The 19,440-nt window shown below is 33.9% G+C and overlaps 1 protein-coding gene and 1 long non-coding RNA gene across 15 annotated transcripts in view; one reads left to right on the top strand and one right to left on the bottom strand.

Annotated features, from left to right (window-relative positions):
* The window catches only part of LOC144376976 (uncharacterized), an 80,822-nt gene extending 64,592 nt beyond the window's left edge, over positions 1-16,230 (top strand). For both annotated transcript variants that reach the window (XR_013437422.1, XR_013437423.1), the window contains one exon: positions 15,820-16,230. This is a non-coding gene — a long non-coding RNA (uncharacterized LOC144376976). The remainder of the gene's footprint in view (positions 1-15,819) is intronic.
* Apc (APC regulator of Wnt signaling pathway) overlaps positions 1-19,440 on the bottom strand; it is a 116,405-nt gene that overhangs the window by 56,311 nt on the left and 40,654 nt on the right. For 6 of the 13 annotated variants that reach the window (XM_021727690.3, XM_005327230.5, XM_078045607.1 and 3 more), the window contains one exon: positions 6,021-6,173. The exons of 5 other annotated variants lie outside the window; for them this stretch is intronic. In XM_021727690.3, coding sequence (XP_021583365.2) covers positions 6,021-6,155 — 135 coding nt within the window. In that variant the 5' untranslated portion in view covers positions 6,156-6,173. Of the gene's footprint in view, positions 1-6,020; positions 6,174-8,782; positions 9,147-9,170; positions 9,319-19,440 lie in introns of those variants that run through there. 2 more of the 13 variants (XM_078045591.1, XM_078045585.1) reach the window with 2 other exon arrangements.

Raw genomic sequence — 19,440 nt, 5'->3', positions numbered from 1 at the left:
AAGCTGATTAAAAAAAGTTGTTTAGAATCCATGTCTCTTAAACCTGTATCAACGTGACCACAAAAAACACCACCCAAATTAATGTTATTATCTGTTATTTAACAATTTAATATTTAAGCTTTTATATGCCACATTTAAGTACAATCTGCTAAAATACTGATTTACACTTAGTAGATATTCAAATGACTAATGCTCTGCCTCCTGACTTTTGATGCCATTATTTTCTTTCTTAGGTAAATCCACTCTTAGAATAAACCCTTAAAGCACAGCTCTGATCAGACCTCTCTTTACAAGATTCTTTTCCAAAGCCTAGAGGTAGTTCTCAATCCTCAACATGGATCAGAATCACCTAAAGATCTTATTAAAACATAGACTGCTGATTCAATAATTTGGGATGGAGGTTGAGAATCTGCATTTTGAACAAGTTCTCAACTACTGGTGATGCTAAATAGAGAACATCAAGACATTGCCAATGTTATTCTATGAAGGTTAGGGCTGCAAGTGAATTTTTTTTTTGCTTGTTTTTCTAATTCTTAAACATTATATATTAGAAAAAGTATGAAGATCTAAAAAATTCAAAAATATAATAATAATAAGGATCAAATAAACCACAACATTAGCTACATGATGGAAAACTATGCAACTATGAAAAACACAAACTCTTTAATGACAAGATTATGATAATCTATAATGTAAGAAAAAAGTATGATGTAAAATAAAGATACCATCAAATATGTTTGTAGAGAATGTACAAAAATAAAGAAAAAGGTCACCTCCGTTTCTGGAGATGGGATTATGAATTAAGGGGGGGAAAAAAGGAAGGAGGCAAGGGGAGTGCTTGTGTAGCTCAGTGGTACAGTGCTTGCCTAGCATGTGTAAGGCTCTGGGTTTCATCCCAGAGCACATAAAAATGGGTGACGTTGATACTTCTGCTTGAACAATTTCCTAAGTTTTAAAAATAGTGAATCTGCACAACTTGTAAATAAAGTTATTTTAAAAAATTTTCTGTATTAGAAATCTACTAAGATAAGGTATTATGAATAAAAGCAAAAGCAAATAAGATCACTGAAATTTAAAATTAAAAAATAATAAAAAAAAGACTTTCATGGTAGCCACCTTGGAAAGTTACTAATTTACCCCATGATGTGTACCTTAAATTATTTTTGTTAAGTGCTTTGAGTTTCATATGAACCTTACCAACAAAAGCTGGACTCATAAACTTATAGACATTCAGTTACTTTGCCTTTAAGGTGATACCATCAGTATGATCTGATAAAGAAAAGAAACCTCAAGATCTTTTTCCGCTTTTATTGAGGTATATCATATGTAGGTAAAAATACACACTCATTTTAAGTACCCAATGAATTTTCACATCTATAATCACCACCTATGTGAAAACACAGAACATTTTCAACACTCCAGAGGATTCCCTCAATGCCTTACCAATCCATCTTCATTTCCAGAAATAACTACTATGACTTCAGAATATTATTTCAAATGGAACCATACAGTATATGGTCTTTTGTGCCTTCTGTTTTTTGCTTAACATAGTTACCTGTGAGATACATCCATACAGTTGCATTATCAGTTTTTTTTTTTTTTTTATGACAGGGATTGAGTGAGCCCAAGGGCACTTTACCACTGAGCCACATCCCTAGCCCCTTTTCATATTTTATTTAGAGACAGGATCTCATCGAGTTGTTTAGGGCCTAATGTGAACATATGGTTCATCTCTGGGTTTGCTTCTATTATTTTAGATGTTTGGTCTTTAATCTCCTATATCACAAAGTTCAAAATCTGTCAAATGTCTTGCGGAGACCCGTTGTGTAAAGTAATATCTCCTTTCAGCAAGACTTTGCCTCCTAGCATTCCTCCTTCCTAGTCTATCCCCAGCCTCCTTCATTACAAGTAGACTCAGCCAACGTCCCACAGTAAGAATCAACCATGTGTTTGCAGCTCCTGAGTGCCAACACTGATATCTTGCCGTCATGTTTACCAAGATCTCCAACAGTTTTTATATTTTACCCCTAGCCGAGACTTTCTGCTTGTGCCAATGATAAACATCCCTCTGTACCCAGAATCAACATCTCTGCAGAAGACAATCACCAATAATCTCAGCTCATCTTGATCGGGCTCAAGCATGGTTTTTATATTTCATCCAGAGTTTTTTAGTAAGATTGTCTGAGGTTGCATACTGCATACAATCTTGAAGAGGTACTCAATTTCCAAGAATTTTTAGAAGAAAACATAGGATATGGTTGGGCAGTGCAAACACTATGTAACATTAACAAATTCAATAAAAAATAAATATATAGATTAAAAAAAAAAGAAGAAATGTGGCAACTATATAGCAATTCCAAACACAATATTTGAAAAAGATTTGAGAAATGGTAGCTTTTAAAATGCTGTGTATGTGAAGAGAGCCACAAAAATTAATTATAGAGTAACATCATACACTACTGGGGTAACTAAGTTGATATAACATTTTTGGGTATCAAAGTGATCAATCCATCGTGAAGAAATTAGAAACGAATAAAATAAACGTACTTTGGAAAAAAATTTTGAAGAAGGATATAGTTATTTGAATTTATAAATTCTGAAAAATAGTTTAAAAATCAGTTAATAAGATTATATACTCATTTTTAAAATATTTTAAGCTTTTAGAAATGTTGCAAAATTAATCATTTCAAAAAAATATGCTGTGGTCTGATTAGTAATACCATTTATCAATGAGCAACTATATCATTTCAGGGAAGGCGCTACTTGATCCATTTCTGTTTCCCAGTATATCATAGCTATAGGTTTTTTTCTGAAAGTACACTTCATATTTTTTGATCTCTGAAAAGATACTTCATATGTATACTGTTTTACACTTTATACAGCAATTTACAAATATATTGTTTTGTGAAAACACAACAAAGATGCAAATACTTCATTAATAATTTGCTTACAATTAGACAATTCTAATATTGTGCCATCTCTCAGTTTAAATGCTTCACATCTCTACATGACCATAATTACCCTGTTGTTATGCTTAAAAATTTTTATATCAATCAAATTGAGTTCTAGTCCTGAAGTATACAGGATGCAGAGATTCATGTCTGTAGCCCCAGCTTTTTTGGAAGCTGAGGCAGGAGGATCACTTGAGCCCAGTCTGGGCATCATAACAAGATCTCAACTCAAAAGAAGAATATAGACCAGGTGTGGTAGTGAATGCCTGTAATCCCAGAGGCTCAGGAGGCTGAGGCAGGAGGATCACGAGTTCAAAGCCAGTCTGAGCAACAGTGAGGTGCTTAGCCACTCAGTGACACCCTGTACTCTAAATAAAATACAAAATAGGGCTGGGAATGTGGCTCAGTGGTCGAGTGCCCCTGAGCTCAATCCCTGGTAACCCTCACCCCCAAAAGAAGAATATAGCAAATAATTTTTCTTTTAAAAAAATGAAACTAAAAATTTGCATGTAGCTGATTCCAGGTCATTGAAATCCCATGCAATTTCTGTGATTTATTATGTTTCTATTACAGAGAATTTTAAGCACATTCATAAGTATATAAAATATTATAACAAACCCCTATGTAACAACTCATTCCAATAATCACTGATTCATGGTCAATCTTGTTTCATCTATTCCCACACCAAACCTTTTCCATTTCTACCTCTCCACCTCAGATTTATTTTGAAAACAAATCTTAGACATCATACTTGAAATATTTGTAAATATTTCAATGTATATTTAAATGGGGACCTTTCCTAGCAAGTCATGATGCCAACATTATGCCTAAAAAACAACCACTTGTTAATATCTTCAAATATTAGTCAGTGCTCTAATTTCCCCAAATATTCCCCTGGATGACACACACACACACTCAATGAAAACATTTATAGTTTGTATAAATGTTTTGTAATCAGCAGCAAGGCAATAACCTCTTTTGCCACCAGATGGTACTACTGCATAAATTTTAGACTCAGATCACCTGCTTGGAAGAGACATACTTTGCCTTGGTTTGTAGTAAATAGGCTAATAATGATCAGAAAACATGATTCAATGTTATATAATGTATTACAAAGTATAATAAGCATTTTTTTGTGTGTGTGTGGAGGAGGGAAATAACCATTGTGTTTCACTAAATTTAACACAACTACAAAAGTATCTTTTTACAAATTGGGATGTGGCTCAGTGGTAAAGTACTTGCCTAGCACAGGCAAAGCCCTGTGCGTATCAATACCTCTTAAGACAAATAAATAGGTCCTATTTATTGCATAAATAATTTCATTGTAAAAATGGTAATTGTTGATACCAGATGTCTAATGCTAATGAAACATATGGATAGATTTGCAAGAATGTCTGCAAAGGCTTGAATCAACTCATGGCTGCATTCAGACATTGTTTCAAGTGCTTGATAGCTACACCACAGGGATAACTGGTCAACATGATATTTCACCATAGAAATTTAAGAGTGTGACTTGTATTGCCACTCTCTGAGACTTTCCACTTTAGCATGGAGATAGATCTAAGGGTAGGTTAAAATGTTTCCCTCCATTCCCCCTTCCCCACTTTCTTTTTGGCAGCTTTGGATATTTAATCTAGGGCCCAAAATAAATTCTGTTTGCTGAAGTAGTTAAAAACTTTAAAAAACAGATTATTTACCATCCATCTAGGTCGGTTTGGAGTTCTCTGCAAAATACACCACACTGAGGTAGATGAAATTCTGTATCTTTAAAACTCTGCACTGTGTTGATCAGGATTAAGATACCAAATAGCTCTTTTATCCTATTAGGTAACTGACTCGGGTGTTTTTAAAGTGACTGATACATAATTTGTGGTAAGGAAAAAAAAATGTTTGTTTATAGTCTATCCATTTCCAAAAGGACAGAAGCAAAGAAGACATATTAGAGATCTGTCATTGTTGGGAAGTTTTACCATATAAATTGGCAATTAGAATAGAAGAAAATAATAGAAAGATAGACCGGAAGAACAGTATGCAAAAGCAACAGATTGAACTGTTATGATATTGAATACAAAAGGTAAAAGAGGAGCAAGAGTAGTTACTTCAGTGATACACAAAAGCCTACAGAACAAAGGAGACTTTGAAGTATGTAGAAAAAGTACTGGATAGACTAAGAAATGAGTAAGGAATAAAAGTAGTGAGCAGACAGGAAGAATAGTCAGGAATTCAGATGTTAAAATAGCCAAGCAGCAGAAACAACACAAAGAAGGAAGAATTAAAAAAAAAATTAAAGAAAAAGAATTTAATTTTTTTAAAAAAAAAGATTGTTAATAATCTCCAATTCTATAAAGTTATTAAATTCAGTAAGAAGAGATTCTACCTGAGTAACTGGAAATTAAAATGTTTTAACCTTGATTATTTTAAAATTAAAATGTTTTCCTCATTACAGTCTGCATACTTCATATAACATTTTCTGGAGGTTCTCAGTTTTTCAATGCTTGAAGGTGCCATGGAAATCACCTATGCTTGTATGATGCCTGTACTTTCCAAATAAGACAATTTAAGTCCTTAAGGGTAACCAGAGGTTATATAGCTCAGTTTGTGGCAAAGTCAGGAATAGGAACAGGTACTGACTTTCAGTTAATGGCTCCTTCCACTAGGGCATCCTGATCATCTATCACTGCAGCGCTTAAGAGCTGACAAGATCTGAGGAAGTAGAGAAGGAAGAATATTTTTCATATTTGAGATAAATTCTAAAATCCTGAGGCTAGTTTTTATGAACTACACAGAAAACCTTGCTTCATTGTAATGATGATGAAGTTGGTCTCTTATTTTTAAGTTTAAAAATAACTAAGAACTAACTAGTCTCTTTTAGCTACATTATATGATTCATTCCAAGAATTCAGTATATCTTATTTAAAAGTATAAGTGTCAGATTTTACAGGAATTTACATATTATTGCTTACCTTAAAATACATTTTTGGGGTAAGTATCTTACCTATCATCAAGTCTACAAGAGAGAATATTGAATAAAAAGGGATAAACTAAAATTAAAAGTCACAGTCTTGATACCTTCATATTAGATGCCTCAGTTTCCAGTTTTGTAAGATGATTGGAATTATCTTCTAGCTCTTGTCGAAGATTTGAGTTCTCCATCTTCAGTGCCTCAACTTGCTTTAACAACTGATCATATGAAGCTGCAGCCATCCTTGGCTACCCTTGGACCTATAAGGTTAAAAAGGATTTTGAAATTCACTACTAAAAATATAGTGGCTGCGTGTTTTTAAAGAAAGGGATAAAAGAAATAAAACTCTCGAGACATGTAAAAGAAGAATTGTTAATGCTCTGGTTTGATCTCAAAACAATGTAGTTCAAGCAGTAGCATCTTTCTAGGAGGATGAAACACTGGGTCTTAACTGAAGACAAATGGGATTAAAATAGAAGAAAGAACTTTTAATAATGTTCGTAATCACTGATAAGAGATTTATTTATATTAGTAGTGCTAATTTTGGGATTTTGTTTGTAATAGATTTTGAGCCAGAATGAATTAATGAGATCATACACTCCATTCTATCACTTTCATTCAAAAAAAGGCTAGTCATAAACATCACCCTTCGTGAAGTAGTTCTGAGGTTCTCTTAAGATCTCATTAAACATAGTCATTTATAAAATGGTTATAAAAGAAAGCATTAGATTGAGACTTTAAATCTTTTTGATAGGAAGATGATACATAAGAATTTCTAATATAAATTTATATTAAATTTATTCAAAAGAATGAAGGTAATAGGCTATCCTATGGCATATGTGGTCTTGGGGCCCACTGTACTCAAACTGAGGCTAAAAGACAAAGAAAATGGATGATCTTAGTAATAGACTGCCCAAGAGAAGTGAGGCACAGTATGACTGTTAGTATATGACTGTGAAAGAAGAGGGAGTCTAGGAAGATAGAAAAGATAGCCAGGTAATAGAGATCCTTGATGTGAAGAATTATAGAATGCTAGGAATTATGTTAGGATTAACCAAGTAAGATTTAGGACACCAGTTCCTCGTTTAAAAAGGTTTAATGTCACCCAGCTTGGTGGCATGTGCCTATAATCCCACTACTAAGGAGGCTAAGGCAGAAGGATTCCAAGATTGAGGATAGCCTGGGCATTTAGTGAGACACTGTCAGGGGAGGGGACTGAGGCTGTAGCCCCTACATTTAATTCACAGTACCACCTGCTCCTCAAGAGTTTAATGTCAAACTCATTTTGGAATAAATTCTTGCTGTCTTAATTATCTGATAGTTAAAAGATCTTTACAAGGTTCAAAGATCTTGACATAAAAAAATGATTCTGAAAAAGAAAATTCATTATTTAGGATAAGGCAGACAGGTTATGGCATTGGTTAGTCACAATAATACTGGAGTTCTATAACAAGTCAAAACACTTGGATCTAGAGAGTTCTACAATGGTCAGAGTCACTGATAACCCTGGTAACAACCTGATGGCACGTGAGGAGGAAGGGGACTCCTGGTGGGTAGGAATCATCTGCAAAAGTCTTTATGGTTTTCAAAAACTGAGCACTAGACTTGTATCTTGGGTCTCAATTTCAGGCAAGGTCAATGAAAAGCCTTTGACCTTTTATTTAAATTCATTTTGATTTGTAAATAGATATTTACCACCTACTTTAATGTAATTTATAGGGACATTGTTAGGATTAAGTAACAAATGGCAGGGTGAAAAATAAAAGTGCTAAGTTAATATATAAGTTATAATATGAAAATACACACTTAATTTTCTTATAAGACCTAATGTTGATCTACAGTTAAAAACAAACAAAAACTCCCTTGCCCTACTGAGATACAAGAGATAAAAAGTTTTTTAATTCAGCTTCTTAAAGACAGAGAAGACATCTCAAAAATGAAGAAGAAATTCATAAGTGCACTCATTTTTCTGTTTAACATTATACTATTAATAAGTAGGTCCGGAAATATACAGCACATTAAAAACTGTGGCAGAGGTAAAGATCTGACACTTTAACAATGTAAACAATTAACATTCTTTATTTCAAACAACATTACAGACAATTTTACATTAAAATAATAAGGGAAAAAACAAGTACACACAGGTAGGTTGAGGCAGGTCATAACTTTACACAATCACAATAAGAGCAAAAAGGCAAGATAAGCAGAAATTACTAAAAGTACTCTTTAATAGAGAAAAAAAATTCAGCTCTTCAAAAGGACAATTAAAATTTTGATCATCTCCAGAATCCCAGTCTTAAAAGTTCTTTCTGTTCCAGAAGGCAGGATGCTTCATCTAATTTTACAGAAAACATAGAGACTTCATGGGGGAATATCCTACGTTATAGTCCCTTCAAGATGTAGCAGCTATCTCACCCTAACCCCAAACTGCTTTATACAAAATTTGTGAAATTATAAACTTACTTTGAAATGCTTTTTATGCAGTTGTAAGAATTTGTGCCAAATATATCTTAGCTACAAATCATTTGGCAACATTTTTTTTTTTTAATTTAGGGGATGAGGGTAGTGACTAGGGACTAGGGAGTACCTCAAAAAACAAACAAACAAAATAAAACAAAAAACTTGTGCCAACACATTATAGCGGCCATGTCCTGTGAAACAGGGAAAATCTCTTATTAATCTTTAACTTTATTGAGAGCATGCAAACATCTCAATTTATTTCTCTGCAGTTAAGTTGTCCACTAATGAGATCCCTCATCCTGTAAGTGTGGATGGGGGAAAAGAAAGGAAAAAGACTGTAATCTAGACTTTGATCCAAATGTCTATGTATATCCTAAGAAGGCAAGAAGCGTGGTGTGGTGGTACATACCTGTAATCCCAGCAACTCAGGAGGCTGAGGCAGGAGGATCACAAGTTCCAGGCTAGTATCCACAATTTAGCAAGATCTTGTCTCATATAAATAAAAAAGGCTGGGGATGTAGTTCAACAGTGGTATGGTATTCCTGCATTCAATCTCCCAGTACCACAATAAATAAATAAATAGCTGGGTGCAATGGCAGAAGTGAATGGTGAAAGAAAGCAGCTAAGATCATGATAATCAGAAAGCAGAGAAAGCTCAACAAGGACAAACTATAAACCCTAACAACATGCATCCAATCACCCACCTCCTCCAGCTACACTCTATCTGCTTATGGTTACCTTATAATTAATCCCTACCAACAGATTAGGTCAAGGCTCTCATTACCCAATCATTTTACCTCTAAACTCCTTTGAAAGGACACTCAGGGTCCATGCAAAGTCCAAAGACCATGCCACATACAGGAATCTCGCACAAGAGATTTATTGTCAATAGGATGAGATAAACCAACACAAGGCTGTCCCTCTAAGAGCAGCAGCCGGTTGGCACTCACAGAGCAGCTTTATAGCCTGCAAGAGGAATTTCGTAAGCTGCTTAGGAACTGCATCATAAGCTGGGGTGGGGTAGATGGTTTAGCATGCAAATGTTCTTATGGGAAGTTAATCAGCATTGCCTCAGAATCCAAACTTTGGAGCCGCTAGATAAAATGGCTCCCGACCTAAAATGGCGAATCTGATGCCAATATTGATCTGATGTCAAATACCTTTGGCATTGACTCACACATGGGCTTCTGGGGGGGGGGGCACCTCATATCTAAAACTTAGTAGGACCGAATTTACATACTACCACTGAGCTACAGCCTTAGCCCCAGGAACCAATTTAAATATTTTTAATATATATATTTTTATAACTTTATTTTATTTATTTATTTTTATCTGGTGCTGAGGATTGAACCCAGTGCCTCACCCATGTCAGGCAAATGCTCCATCACTGAGCTCCAGCCCCCAGATTTAAACATTCTGAAACATTTCACTATACTTAAATTATGAAAATAGTATTTTTTTTTAAACTAAAGACATTTAAATGGCATATACTCTTTTTCCAAGGACACATTTATGGTGGTGAGGGACATTATTTTAATTAATTTGTTAACTGGATGTAAAATCCTTAGAGACTCAAGATCTCTGAAGTGAGGATGTCTGTTACCAGATTAGAAGTAGTAGACTTGGCTTTTAGGGTACTTCATATGAGAAAGTTTATATTTTGTATAAAAGCACAACTACTTTTAAATAGGATATCAATCTATACAGTAGAGTATACACTGGCATTAAAAATATGAGGTGAGGGTTGGAGATGTAGCTCAATGATAGAATACTTGTGTAGCATGCACAAGGGCCCTGGGTTTGCTCCCCAGCACGGCCAAAAAAGAAAAGGGCATGGGGTGCAACCACTGATGTCTTACATGGCATCTATCCTGCTCTAATAAAAAGGAAAGAACTGCACAAGATAAAAAAACCCACTGAAAGAATACACTAAAATTCAGTGCTGCCCCTAGAAGGAATGTCTAAGATACTGTGAGAAGAAGTCTTCCTTTTCATTGTGTATATACCCTTTTATAGAGTATGAAGAGCAAAAAAGGTGGTTCTTTAAAGACTAAATATGATTAGAAAGAGAAAGGAGCTCCCATACAGAAAACAAATAAAATTCTAAGGAGGAGAAACTGATTCAAGAAGAAACAGAAAATTTTAATAGTTTAGTGATTAAACATTTTCTCCCTTCTTTCTCCTAACCTCAAAAATATGAGATCCAGAAGCTTCTAGACACTTTCACCAAACTTTTAAGAAACAAGTCATTCCTATCCCAAACTCTTTCAGGAATAGAAGAATAGCAACTATTCTTCAATGCATTTCATAAGTCAATATAACCATAATATAAAATTCAAAGATTATGTGAAAAAAATTATAAAAATTTATGAACACCGATTCAAAATAATATTTTGGTTCTAAACAATATTATCAGAAAAGCTACACAGTGCATAGTAAAGAATCTACAACAGAATCAAGTTGAGTTTATTTCAAGAATAGAATTATAGGATAACATTGGTATCATTATCTGCAATAAAATATTAAAGAAAAAAGGTATGGTGGTATTATAGGTCTATAATCCCAGTGACCCAGGAGGCTGAGGCAGGAGGAACACAAACAAATTCAAGGTCAGTTTAGGCAATTTAGGGAGATACTGTCTAGAAAATAAAGCTGGGTGTGGTGGCATACACCTACAATACCAGCAACTCAGTAGGCTAAGAATAGAGGATCACAAGGGCAGCCTGGGCAATTTAGTGAGACCCTGTCTCAAAAGATAAATGGGACTGAGGATGCAGTTCAGTGATAAGAGTAACCTTGGGCTCATCCCCAATTACCACCCGTCCCTAAGAGAGAGAGAAAAAATTAAAACAGCTTGGGATTTAGTTAAATGGTAGAGTGAGGCAGTGGGTTCAATATGCAGAACTGCTAAATACATTAATTAATTTTTCAAAACCTACATAATCATCACTCCAGACAAGAACAAAAACTTCAGAATCTATTCATTATAAAATACCTCTTAATAAACTAGAAACAGGAGGGGAAGCTGCCAAACCTGCAATAAACACCTTTCTTAATACCGAAATTAAGTTAGAGGTATTCTTGTTAAAAATCAGGAAAAACGTGTCTATTACCAGTTTTGTTCATCATAATCCTTGAAGTCCCCTAAAGCACAATAAATTTTGAAAAAGAAAAACTAAATGTTAGAAAAGGAAAAAAGGGAACAAATTTTGAGAAATATGAAAATGTAACAACTTTGTTAGATTAAAAATCAATATTAATAGATTTTTTAAAAAAATTCTAAGCAGAATATACAACATTCACTTTAATTCTTTTCACTTGACACAAAGCAAGTTTTTATCCTCCATTCTCTTTCTACTAAGACCCCATATTTGACTAGCCTCCTGTCTGCTACATTCTTCTTTTACTTCTCCTTACATTCTGTAAATGACTACATATATTGGTTGGACCCACTGAAGACCATACCAAATATAGGCAGGCTCCAAGACAGCCATCACAATTATCAGGAGCAGGGGTTGGCAAACATTTTTTGTAAGTGTGGAGAATAAACATCATAAGGTTTTGTGGGCCATAGGGCTGTGTCACAATGACTTGACTTTGTAGCTAACACACAAAAGCAGCCCAGAAGATACAAAAATGGACGGGCATGTCTGTGTGCCAATAAATCTTAACGTATAAAAATAGGTAGCAGTTTGCCAAACCCTGGCCTAGTGTATAAATTCCTAATTCTGGTCTTTAAATATCCAAAGGCAACCCAAATAATTTCAAAGGTTATTGAGAAATTCCTAAAATTAGTGTTTTACTTTTAAATAATAAGAGGTAGTCTACTATGTTGGAAAGAGAATCAGAGTCTTAAAGTCTTAAGATCCTTTTTTCAATAATCATTTTTTTCTATTTCCTCATCTTCTAGAAGTCTGTTAAAATTTCAATTTGTCTGCTTTTTATTTTTTTGGCACCGTAAGCTCACACTTCAATTTTTCTTTTTTCTTTTTTTTTTTTTTACCATTACTTTAATAGGGTGTTAGGAGAAAGAGGTAGGAAATGTGATTCATTGATTTACTAGCTTGAAGCAGGTTTTTTTTTTAGAGAGAGAGAATTTTTTAAAATCTTCTTTTATTTATTTTTTGAAGTCACTGATTATGCATTGTCAGATTCAGTTTAATACAAAATCTTAAAGTTTTCACTGGATATTCCCCTAGACTCATATTGACTTTCTAGACTAGTAAAGGCAGATAGCTAATCATAAATCCACTAATAAATACTTTGTTAACACTGGAGTTCATTATTTTGTTCACAATTATATCATGAGAAATAGTCATATGTTTTTCTCAAATCATAACATTCAACATTCATTTATTTGTTTAACAAGAATGTACTTAACTCTTACTATGAATTAGGTACCAAGAGGACTATGACAGTCTATGTCTGTTTTGAACAGTCTAGAAGAGAAGGCACATAAACAAATAATTTTGACAGTTCAATTAGTGGAATAAAAAAGTTTTATAAGGTGTCAGGGATAGTTTCATGGCAAAGAACATATTTGAACTGAGACTTGAAAAATAAGCAGGAGTTTGACAGGCACTCAGAGGAATAAAGAACTTACAAGCAGAAAAAGCATCAAGCAAAATGATAGTTGATGCTGGAATTAGGAAACTAAGTAATTCCATATGGCATAGGCCTGGGGAAGCCTGGAGGGAGACGTATAAACCAACTGATATCTTAGGATAGCTGAACAGCATTTCCATTATATTTATTTCTGTGTTACAGTCATGATAACTTCTTTTCCAATCTGGCCTCCTCTCAAGAATCATTTTAAAGGAGAGATTTTTTTTTTACTATTTATTTTTTAGTTTTTGGTGGACACAACACCTTCATTTTATTTTTATGTAGTGCTGAGGATTGAACCCAGCGCCCTGCGCATGCCAGGCGAGTGTGCTTCTGCTTGAGGCAGGTTTTATATTAAAACCTTTAACTCACTGAATTTTTATTTTTATGTATGACATGAGTATAGTGGTCTAATTGTACTATCTTCCATATGGATAACCAACGATGTTTGTCTTTTAAAACATTTCTTTTCCACTAAACAGAAACGTATTATCTATCATATGCTTAATTCTCCTATATATTTAGAACTGTAACTACAATTCCTTTTTATTAATTTGAGAGAGATTCCCATTTCTATGAAATTCTTACCCTGTATCAGGAATGAATAATTCAGGTTCTTCAATAAGATTTTCTAGTCCCTCTCCTGCCGTGGCAAGAAAAAGTTCTATGCTTTTAAGATCAAATTTATCCCTGGACGTTTGGGTTTTATTTTTTTGTTTGAATCTCCACAAATAAACACCATCATACAAGATTGAATCCTGGTAGTACAGAAAAAAAACTACTGATTTTAGTTAATACAAATCCCTTACTTGGCCACTTAAAAATATTATATGAACTCTAAGAATCTTATAATCTACAAGTATAGATACTTTGCCTCTACTTTTCCAATATTTATACCTCATTTCTTTTTCTTATTATTAGCTTGAAATTCAATATAATGCTGAAAAAACTATCTATCTTCTTCTTTATTTTAATAGGAATGATCCAATATCTCACCATTTAATATTCTTTTTGTGTGTGTGTGTGTGGGGGGGAGTACAAGGGATTGAACTCAGAGGTATTCAATCACTGAGCCACATCCCCAGCCCTATTTTATATTTTATTTAGAGATAGGGTCTCACTGAGTTGCTTAGTGCCTTGCTTTTGCTGAGGCTGTCTTTGAACTCATAATCCTCCTGCCTCAGCCTTCTCAGCCACTGGGATCACAGGCATGGGCCACCGAGCCTGCCCACCATTTAATATTCTTGCTCTAAGATTTCAGTAAACATTTTAAACACATATTTAGGCATTTTTCTTTCATCTTTAATAGAGTGGCTTCTGAATATTTTTACAGCACTTTTTTTGGTATAATCAGATAGTTTATTTCTTTTAATTTGTTGATGCATTCCATTATAAGTTTTTCTAATGTTGGTCCACCCTCTATTCCTGAAATAAACCTTCATGCTCATATTTTAATCTTTAACATAATCTACCAAATTTCAGTATTTCACAGAGAATTTTTATTTAAAAAACCTAGTATACAATTTTTAATTTTTATAACATTTAAAAATAAAGTTTTAAAATAAGCTTATACTAAGTTCATCTTTTCATATGGTCTGGAATATTCTGAATATCTATTTTTTGAAAGCTATTCAAATAAGAAGGTACCTTTTTAGAAGATTCTTTAATGTATTTTAAAATGTCTTCTGTGGCTAAGTATTTTCATGTTTACTTCATCTTGTATCACTCTTATTGATTAATAGTTCACCAGTAAATTATTAATTTCCTCTAGCTTTACAAGTGTGTCTTAGTGTTGTATATACCTTTTCATTTAAAAATTCTTCCTATGATGATATCTCTTTTTCTCGTTCATGTTCTTTTTATCTTGTGTTCCTTTAAACTTTATAGGGTTTTATCTACTTTGTAGATGTTTGGGGAAAAAAATCAACTTTTGGTGTTATTTATCTTTTCCAGTATATTATTTTCTATTTTATTCATTTCTTTATTAATTATAACCTCTTATTTTCCATTGATTTTGTTCTTTTTTTGTTAAAGTGGATTTAATTCATTTATTCACTTACTTTACTAACATTCATTTATTTTCTTCCTTAATAAATAAATGTTGGGGCTGGGATGTGGCTCAAGCAGTAGCACGCTTACCTGGCAAGCGCGGGGCACTGGGTTCGATCTTCAGCACCACGTAAAAAAAAAAAAAAGATGTTGTGTCCACCGAAAATTAAAAAATAAATATTAAAAAAGTTCTCTCTCTCTCTTTAAAAAACAAATAAATAAATAAATGTTAAGAATATCAGTTTTTCTTTTGCATCTAGTCTTACAGATGATGTTCCATAGGTTTCAGTTTTCTCCTCTAATTTTTGGATAACTCATAATTTATCTTTTTTAAAAAAATGTATGTATATTTTAGTTGTAGACCCAATACCTTTATTTACTTTTATGTGGTGCTGAGGATTGAACTCAGTGCCTCACAAATGCTAGGCAAGCAATCTACAACTGAGTCACAATCACAACCCATAATTTATCTTTTGATTTCCTCCTTTATCTTGGTGATATTTGAAAAATGAGCCTTTCCCAACTGCTAAGTGTATAAGGCTTTTTAAGTAATCTTTTTATTGTTAGATATATTGATTGATAGATAAGAGATTGTTGTTTATAAAATTGCAACTATTTGGATTTTAAAAAAATTTAAGCTTTGCCTTGTAGTCAAGAACATGACAAATTTTCATAAACATCCAACTGAGCTTTTTAAAAAAGAAAAGGTATACAAACCCCCAAACTTCAATATCTGTTTGACTGTAGCATAATATTGTTTAAATACTCTTTTTTTTAATATTATTTTTTTAGTTCTCAGCGGACACAACATCTTTGTTGGTATGTGGTGTTGAGGATCGAACCCGGGCCGCACGCATGCCAGGCGAGCTCGCTACTGCTTCAGCCACATCCCCAGCCCTAAATACTCTTATATATGCTCTTATTTTTATGAATTTGATTGGACTGGACCCTAAATTCCATGACTGATACCCCCTATAAGAATACAATGGGAATATACAGACACAGAGACACAATGGGAATGCCATGTAACAACTGAAGCAGAGACTGGAAAAATGCAACTGCAAGCTATCAAAACAAGAAGAAAAACAAAAACAAAACCAAAAACAACTAGGAAAAGAAGCAAGGAATGGATTTTTCCTAGAGTTTCCAGAAGGACTTTTACCCTCCAGGATTGTAAGAGAATAAATTTCTCATTTAATCCAACAGTTTGTAGTACTTTGTTATAAAAGCCCTGGGAAAATAATAAACAGGTAAAAGATAAGATATGTTCCTTGTTATCAAGTAGCTTGTGATCAGATGTAAGCTGATGGTACATCAGAAGCACAAAGTATCTTTGTTTTCTGTCCCAGGGCACCTTTGATAACATGCCCAGTGTGGGGTCCCAACACTCATGAATATACAACCTTAAAAAAATGAATGTTTAATGGAACAATCACTGAGCAAAGGGGAAAAGGATATAGTATGTGGTTCTTTCCCTTCTGTAGATAATTCTGAGGTATATTCTATATGGTTCTCCAGAAAGTCCTGGCAGATCAAGCCACTGTTGTCCAAAGTAATGATCAACCTAAGAACTAGCTGTCCTTTTCCTGTTTCATTCTTTCAAGACCTATATTTCTATTCCTTGGATCACTTTCTGATGAAAAGTATCCACACTAGGGCCTGTCTCAAGGTCTGGTTGACCAGGGACTCAGTCTAAGACAGAAATTACTTACAATCTGAAGACAGATTTCAGTTCAAAAGCATCAAATTATAGTGCTATAGGAGTCATAACCTTCAACAACAACAACAAAAAAAAGTGAAGGAAATATTCAGGACGTAAAAGCAATTTTATAAGAGACTTGAGAGATGACACAATTTTAATGAAATAAATGTGAGAGGGTAGTATTCCAGGAAAAGGAATAGCATGATCAAAGCTCAGAGACTGGAAAAATGACATATATGTAAGAGAACAGAGGAGCATCTAATTTAGTTGAAGTTTACTGTGGCAGGATTAGGGAGGTGAAGGCATAAATGTGAACTGGAACAACACTGCGGCGAAGTGACTAGAAAGTGTAAGCGGTTTGGGGTTTGCATAGAGTACCTAGAGAAATGGTATTGTAACAAGCTTAAAATATACAAAGGGAAACTTAGCAGGGACATGTTGCTTTAACATGTCTCAGTTTTCTGTCAAAAATAGTTAAAACATTGACATAAGTGATGATAAAAGCAAGAATCTAAAAAGTTATACTAGAAAATATATTTTAACACTGTTCACTGACTATTATCTGCTTACTGTATTAGTGGTTGTTATATTCTTTAAACAAATCTGGTAAATGAAAACCTGAACTTTCCCTCCTCTCCTCAGTAACACTCACTCACTGAAATATATTTTTTAATATTTATTTTTTAGTTGTAGTTGGATACAATATTTAAAAAAAATTTTTTTTAGATGTTGATGGACCTTTATTTTATTCATTTATTTGTATGTGGTGCTGAGAATCAAACCCAGGGCCTCACACATGTTAGGCAAGCACTCTACCACTGAGCCACAACTCCAACCCCGTGAAATATAATTTTAGAAAATAGTTTTAAGGGCTGAGGTTGTGGTTCAGTGGTAGAGCACTTGCCCAGCCCGTGAGAGGCACTGGGTTCAATCCCCAGCACCACATAAAAAAACTAAGTAAACAAAATAAAGATATTGTGTCCATCTATAATGAAAAATATTTTTTTTAAAAAAGCTTGTTTAAAAAGTAATTTTTTAAAATAAAATAAAGAACTATGTACATATACCTGTGGTAGACAGAATAATGGTCCCACAAAGGTGCCCACATCCTAATTTCTCTAACCTATGAATGTATTACCTTACATGGCTAAAGGGGCTTTGCAGATATGATTAAACCTTTAGGCAGATTCCCCTGGATTATGTGGGTGGACCCAATGTTATCACAAGGTTTTTATAAGAAGGAGGCCGAAGGGTCAGTCGGGGAAGAATGTGTAACCAACAAAGGCAGAGGTTCAGATTCGGAAAGAGATTTAGTACACTGCTGGTACTGAAGATGGAGAAACTGACCCTAACCTGGGGAAAACAAGCAGCTTCTAGAAAGTGGGGAGAAGGAAAAAACAAAAACAAAAACATGGAAATGCTTCTTCTTTAGATACTCTGGAGAAAGCAAAGTGTTACTGATACCTTGATTATAGTTCAGTGAAAACCATTTTAGACTCCTTACTTTCAGTACTGTGTGAGATAATAAATTTGTGTTATTTTAAACCACTACATTTGCAGTAATCTCTTACAATAGCAATAGGAAATAATGTTCTAAATACAATGATCCTTCTCCTAGGGCTAAATTCCAGTGAAATCCATATGATCTTCAAATATATCAACAAATTCTTTGACTCTATTCTTTGAAGGGGTAGGGTCTCTTGTATGGGCTAGACTTACTGACTACTAATAAAAATAATATGGTAGAAATGATGGTTATGCAGCTTCTGAGAACATGTTGGTCACGAATGGCTTTCTTCTTGCTCTTTCTTGCTGTGTTTCTTGGGGGATGCCAGTTGCCATGTCATGAAGGCAAGACAGACTCTTGAGAAGCCCAACTGAAGAAACTGAGGCCTCTTGCTAATAAATAGCCTAAGAGAAACAGACTACATGAGTGAGCCATCTTGAAATTAGATTCTCTAGTTTAGTCAACTCTCAAATGACTGTGGCCTTGGCTGATGTCTTGACCATGTGTCAGACCACCCAAATAAGACATTCCTAAATTCTTGCCTCACAGAAACTCTGAAATAAAAAAATGTTTATTATTTAAGACACTATGTTGTTTAAGCCACTAAGTTTCTCAGATATGTTATGTAATGATATGTAACTAACATAGTTCATAAAGACTCATTTATAAGGACATATACCATACCATTGTCTGTGTAAGGAAATTTGAAAAGTCTAATAGAATAGCGGAAGGAGAGTTGGGAGAGAGGACAGGAGGGAAAAGCAGGGGATTACAAACTGAAATAGATTTCCATGCATGTGTAAGTTTGTCAGGATGAATCTAACTACTATGTATAATCACAAAGTTCTAATAATAATTAAAAAAAGAATTAGAAAACTTTAATAATAATAATAAAAAAAGAAATTTTGGAAAAAATCTAGAGCTTTCACTAGAGGTAAAAACAAATATTATGGGATTCTCTGCAGCAGAGTTGGCACCACATGCTTGCTTGACATAAAGTAAAATGAGTAGATATTAAAAATGGTATTGAGTTAAAAACTATTCAAGAGCTGGGATTGTGGTTCAGCGGTTGAGCGCTCGCCTAGCACAGGTGGGACCCGAGTTCGATTCTCAGCATCATATAAAAATAAAGGCATTGTGTTGTGTCCATCTACCAAAAAAAAAAAAAAAAAAAAAAAGAAAGAAAAGAAAGAAGATTATCTCT

This window comes from Ictidomys tridecemlineatus, chromosome 1, assembly GCF_052094955.1.
Source record: "Ictidomys tridecemlineatus isolate mIctTri1 chromosome 1, mIctTri1.hap1, whole genome shotgun sequence".
Lineage (NCBI taxonomy): Eukaryota > Metazoa > Chordata > Mammalia > Rodentia > Sciuridae > Ictidomys > Ictidomys tridecemlineatus.
This window is presented reverse-complemented; position numbering and strand designations above follow the sequence as displayed.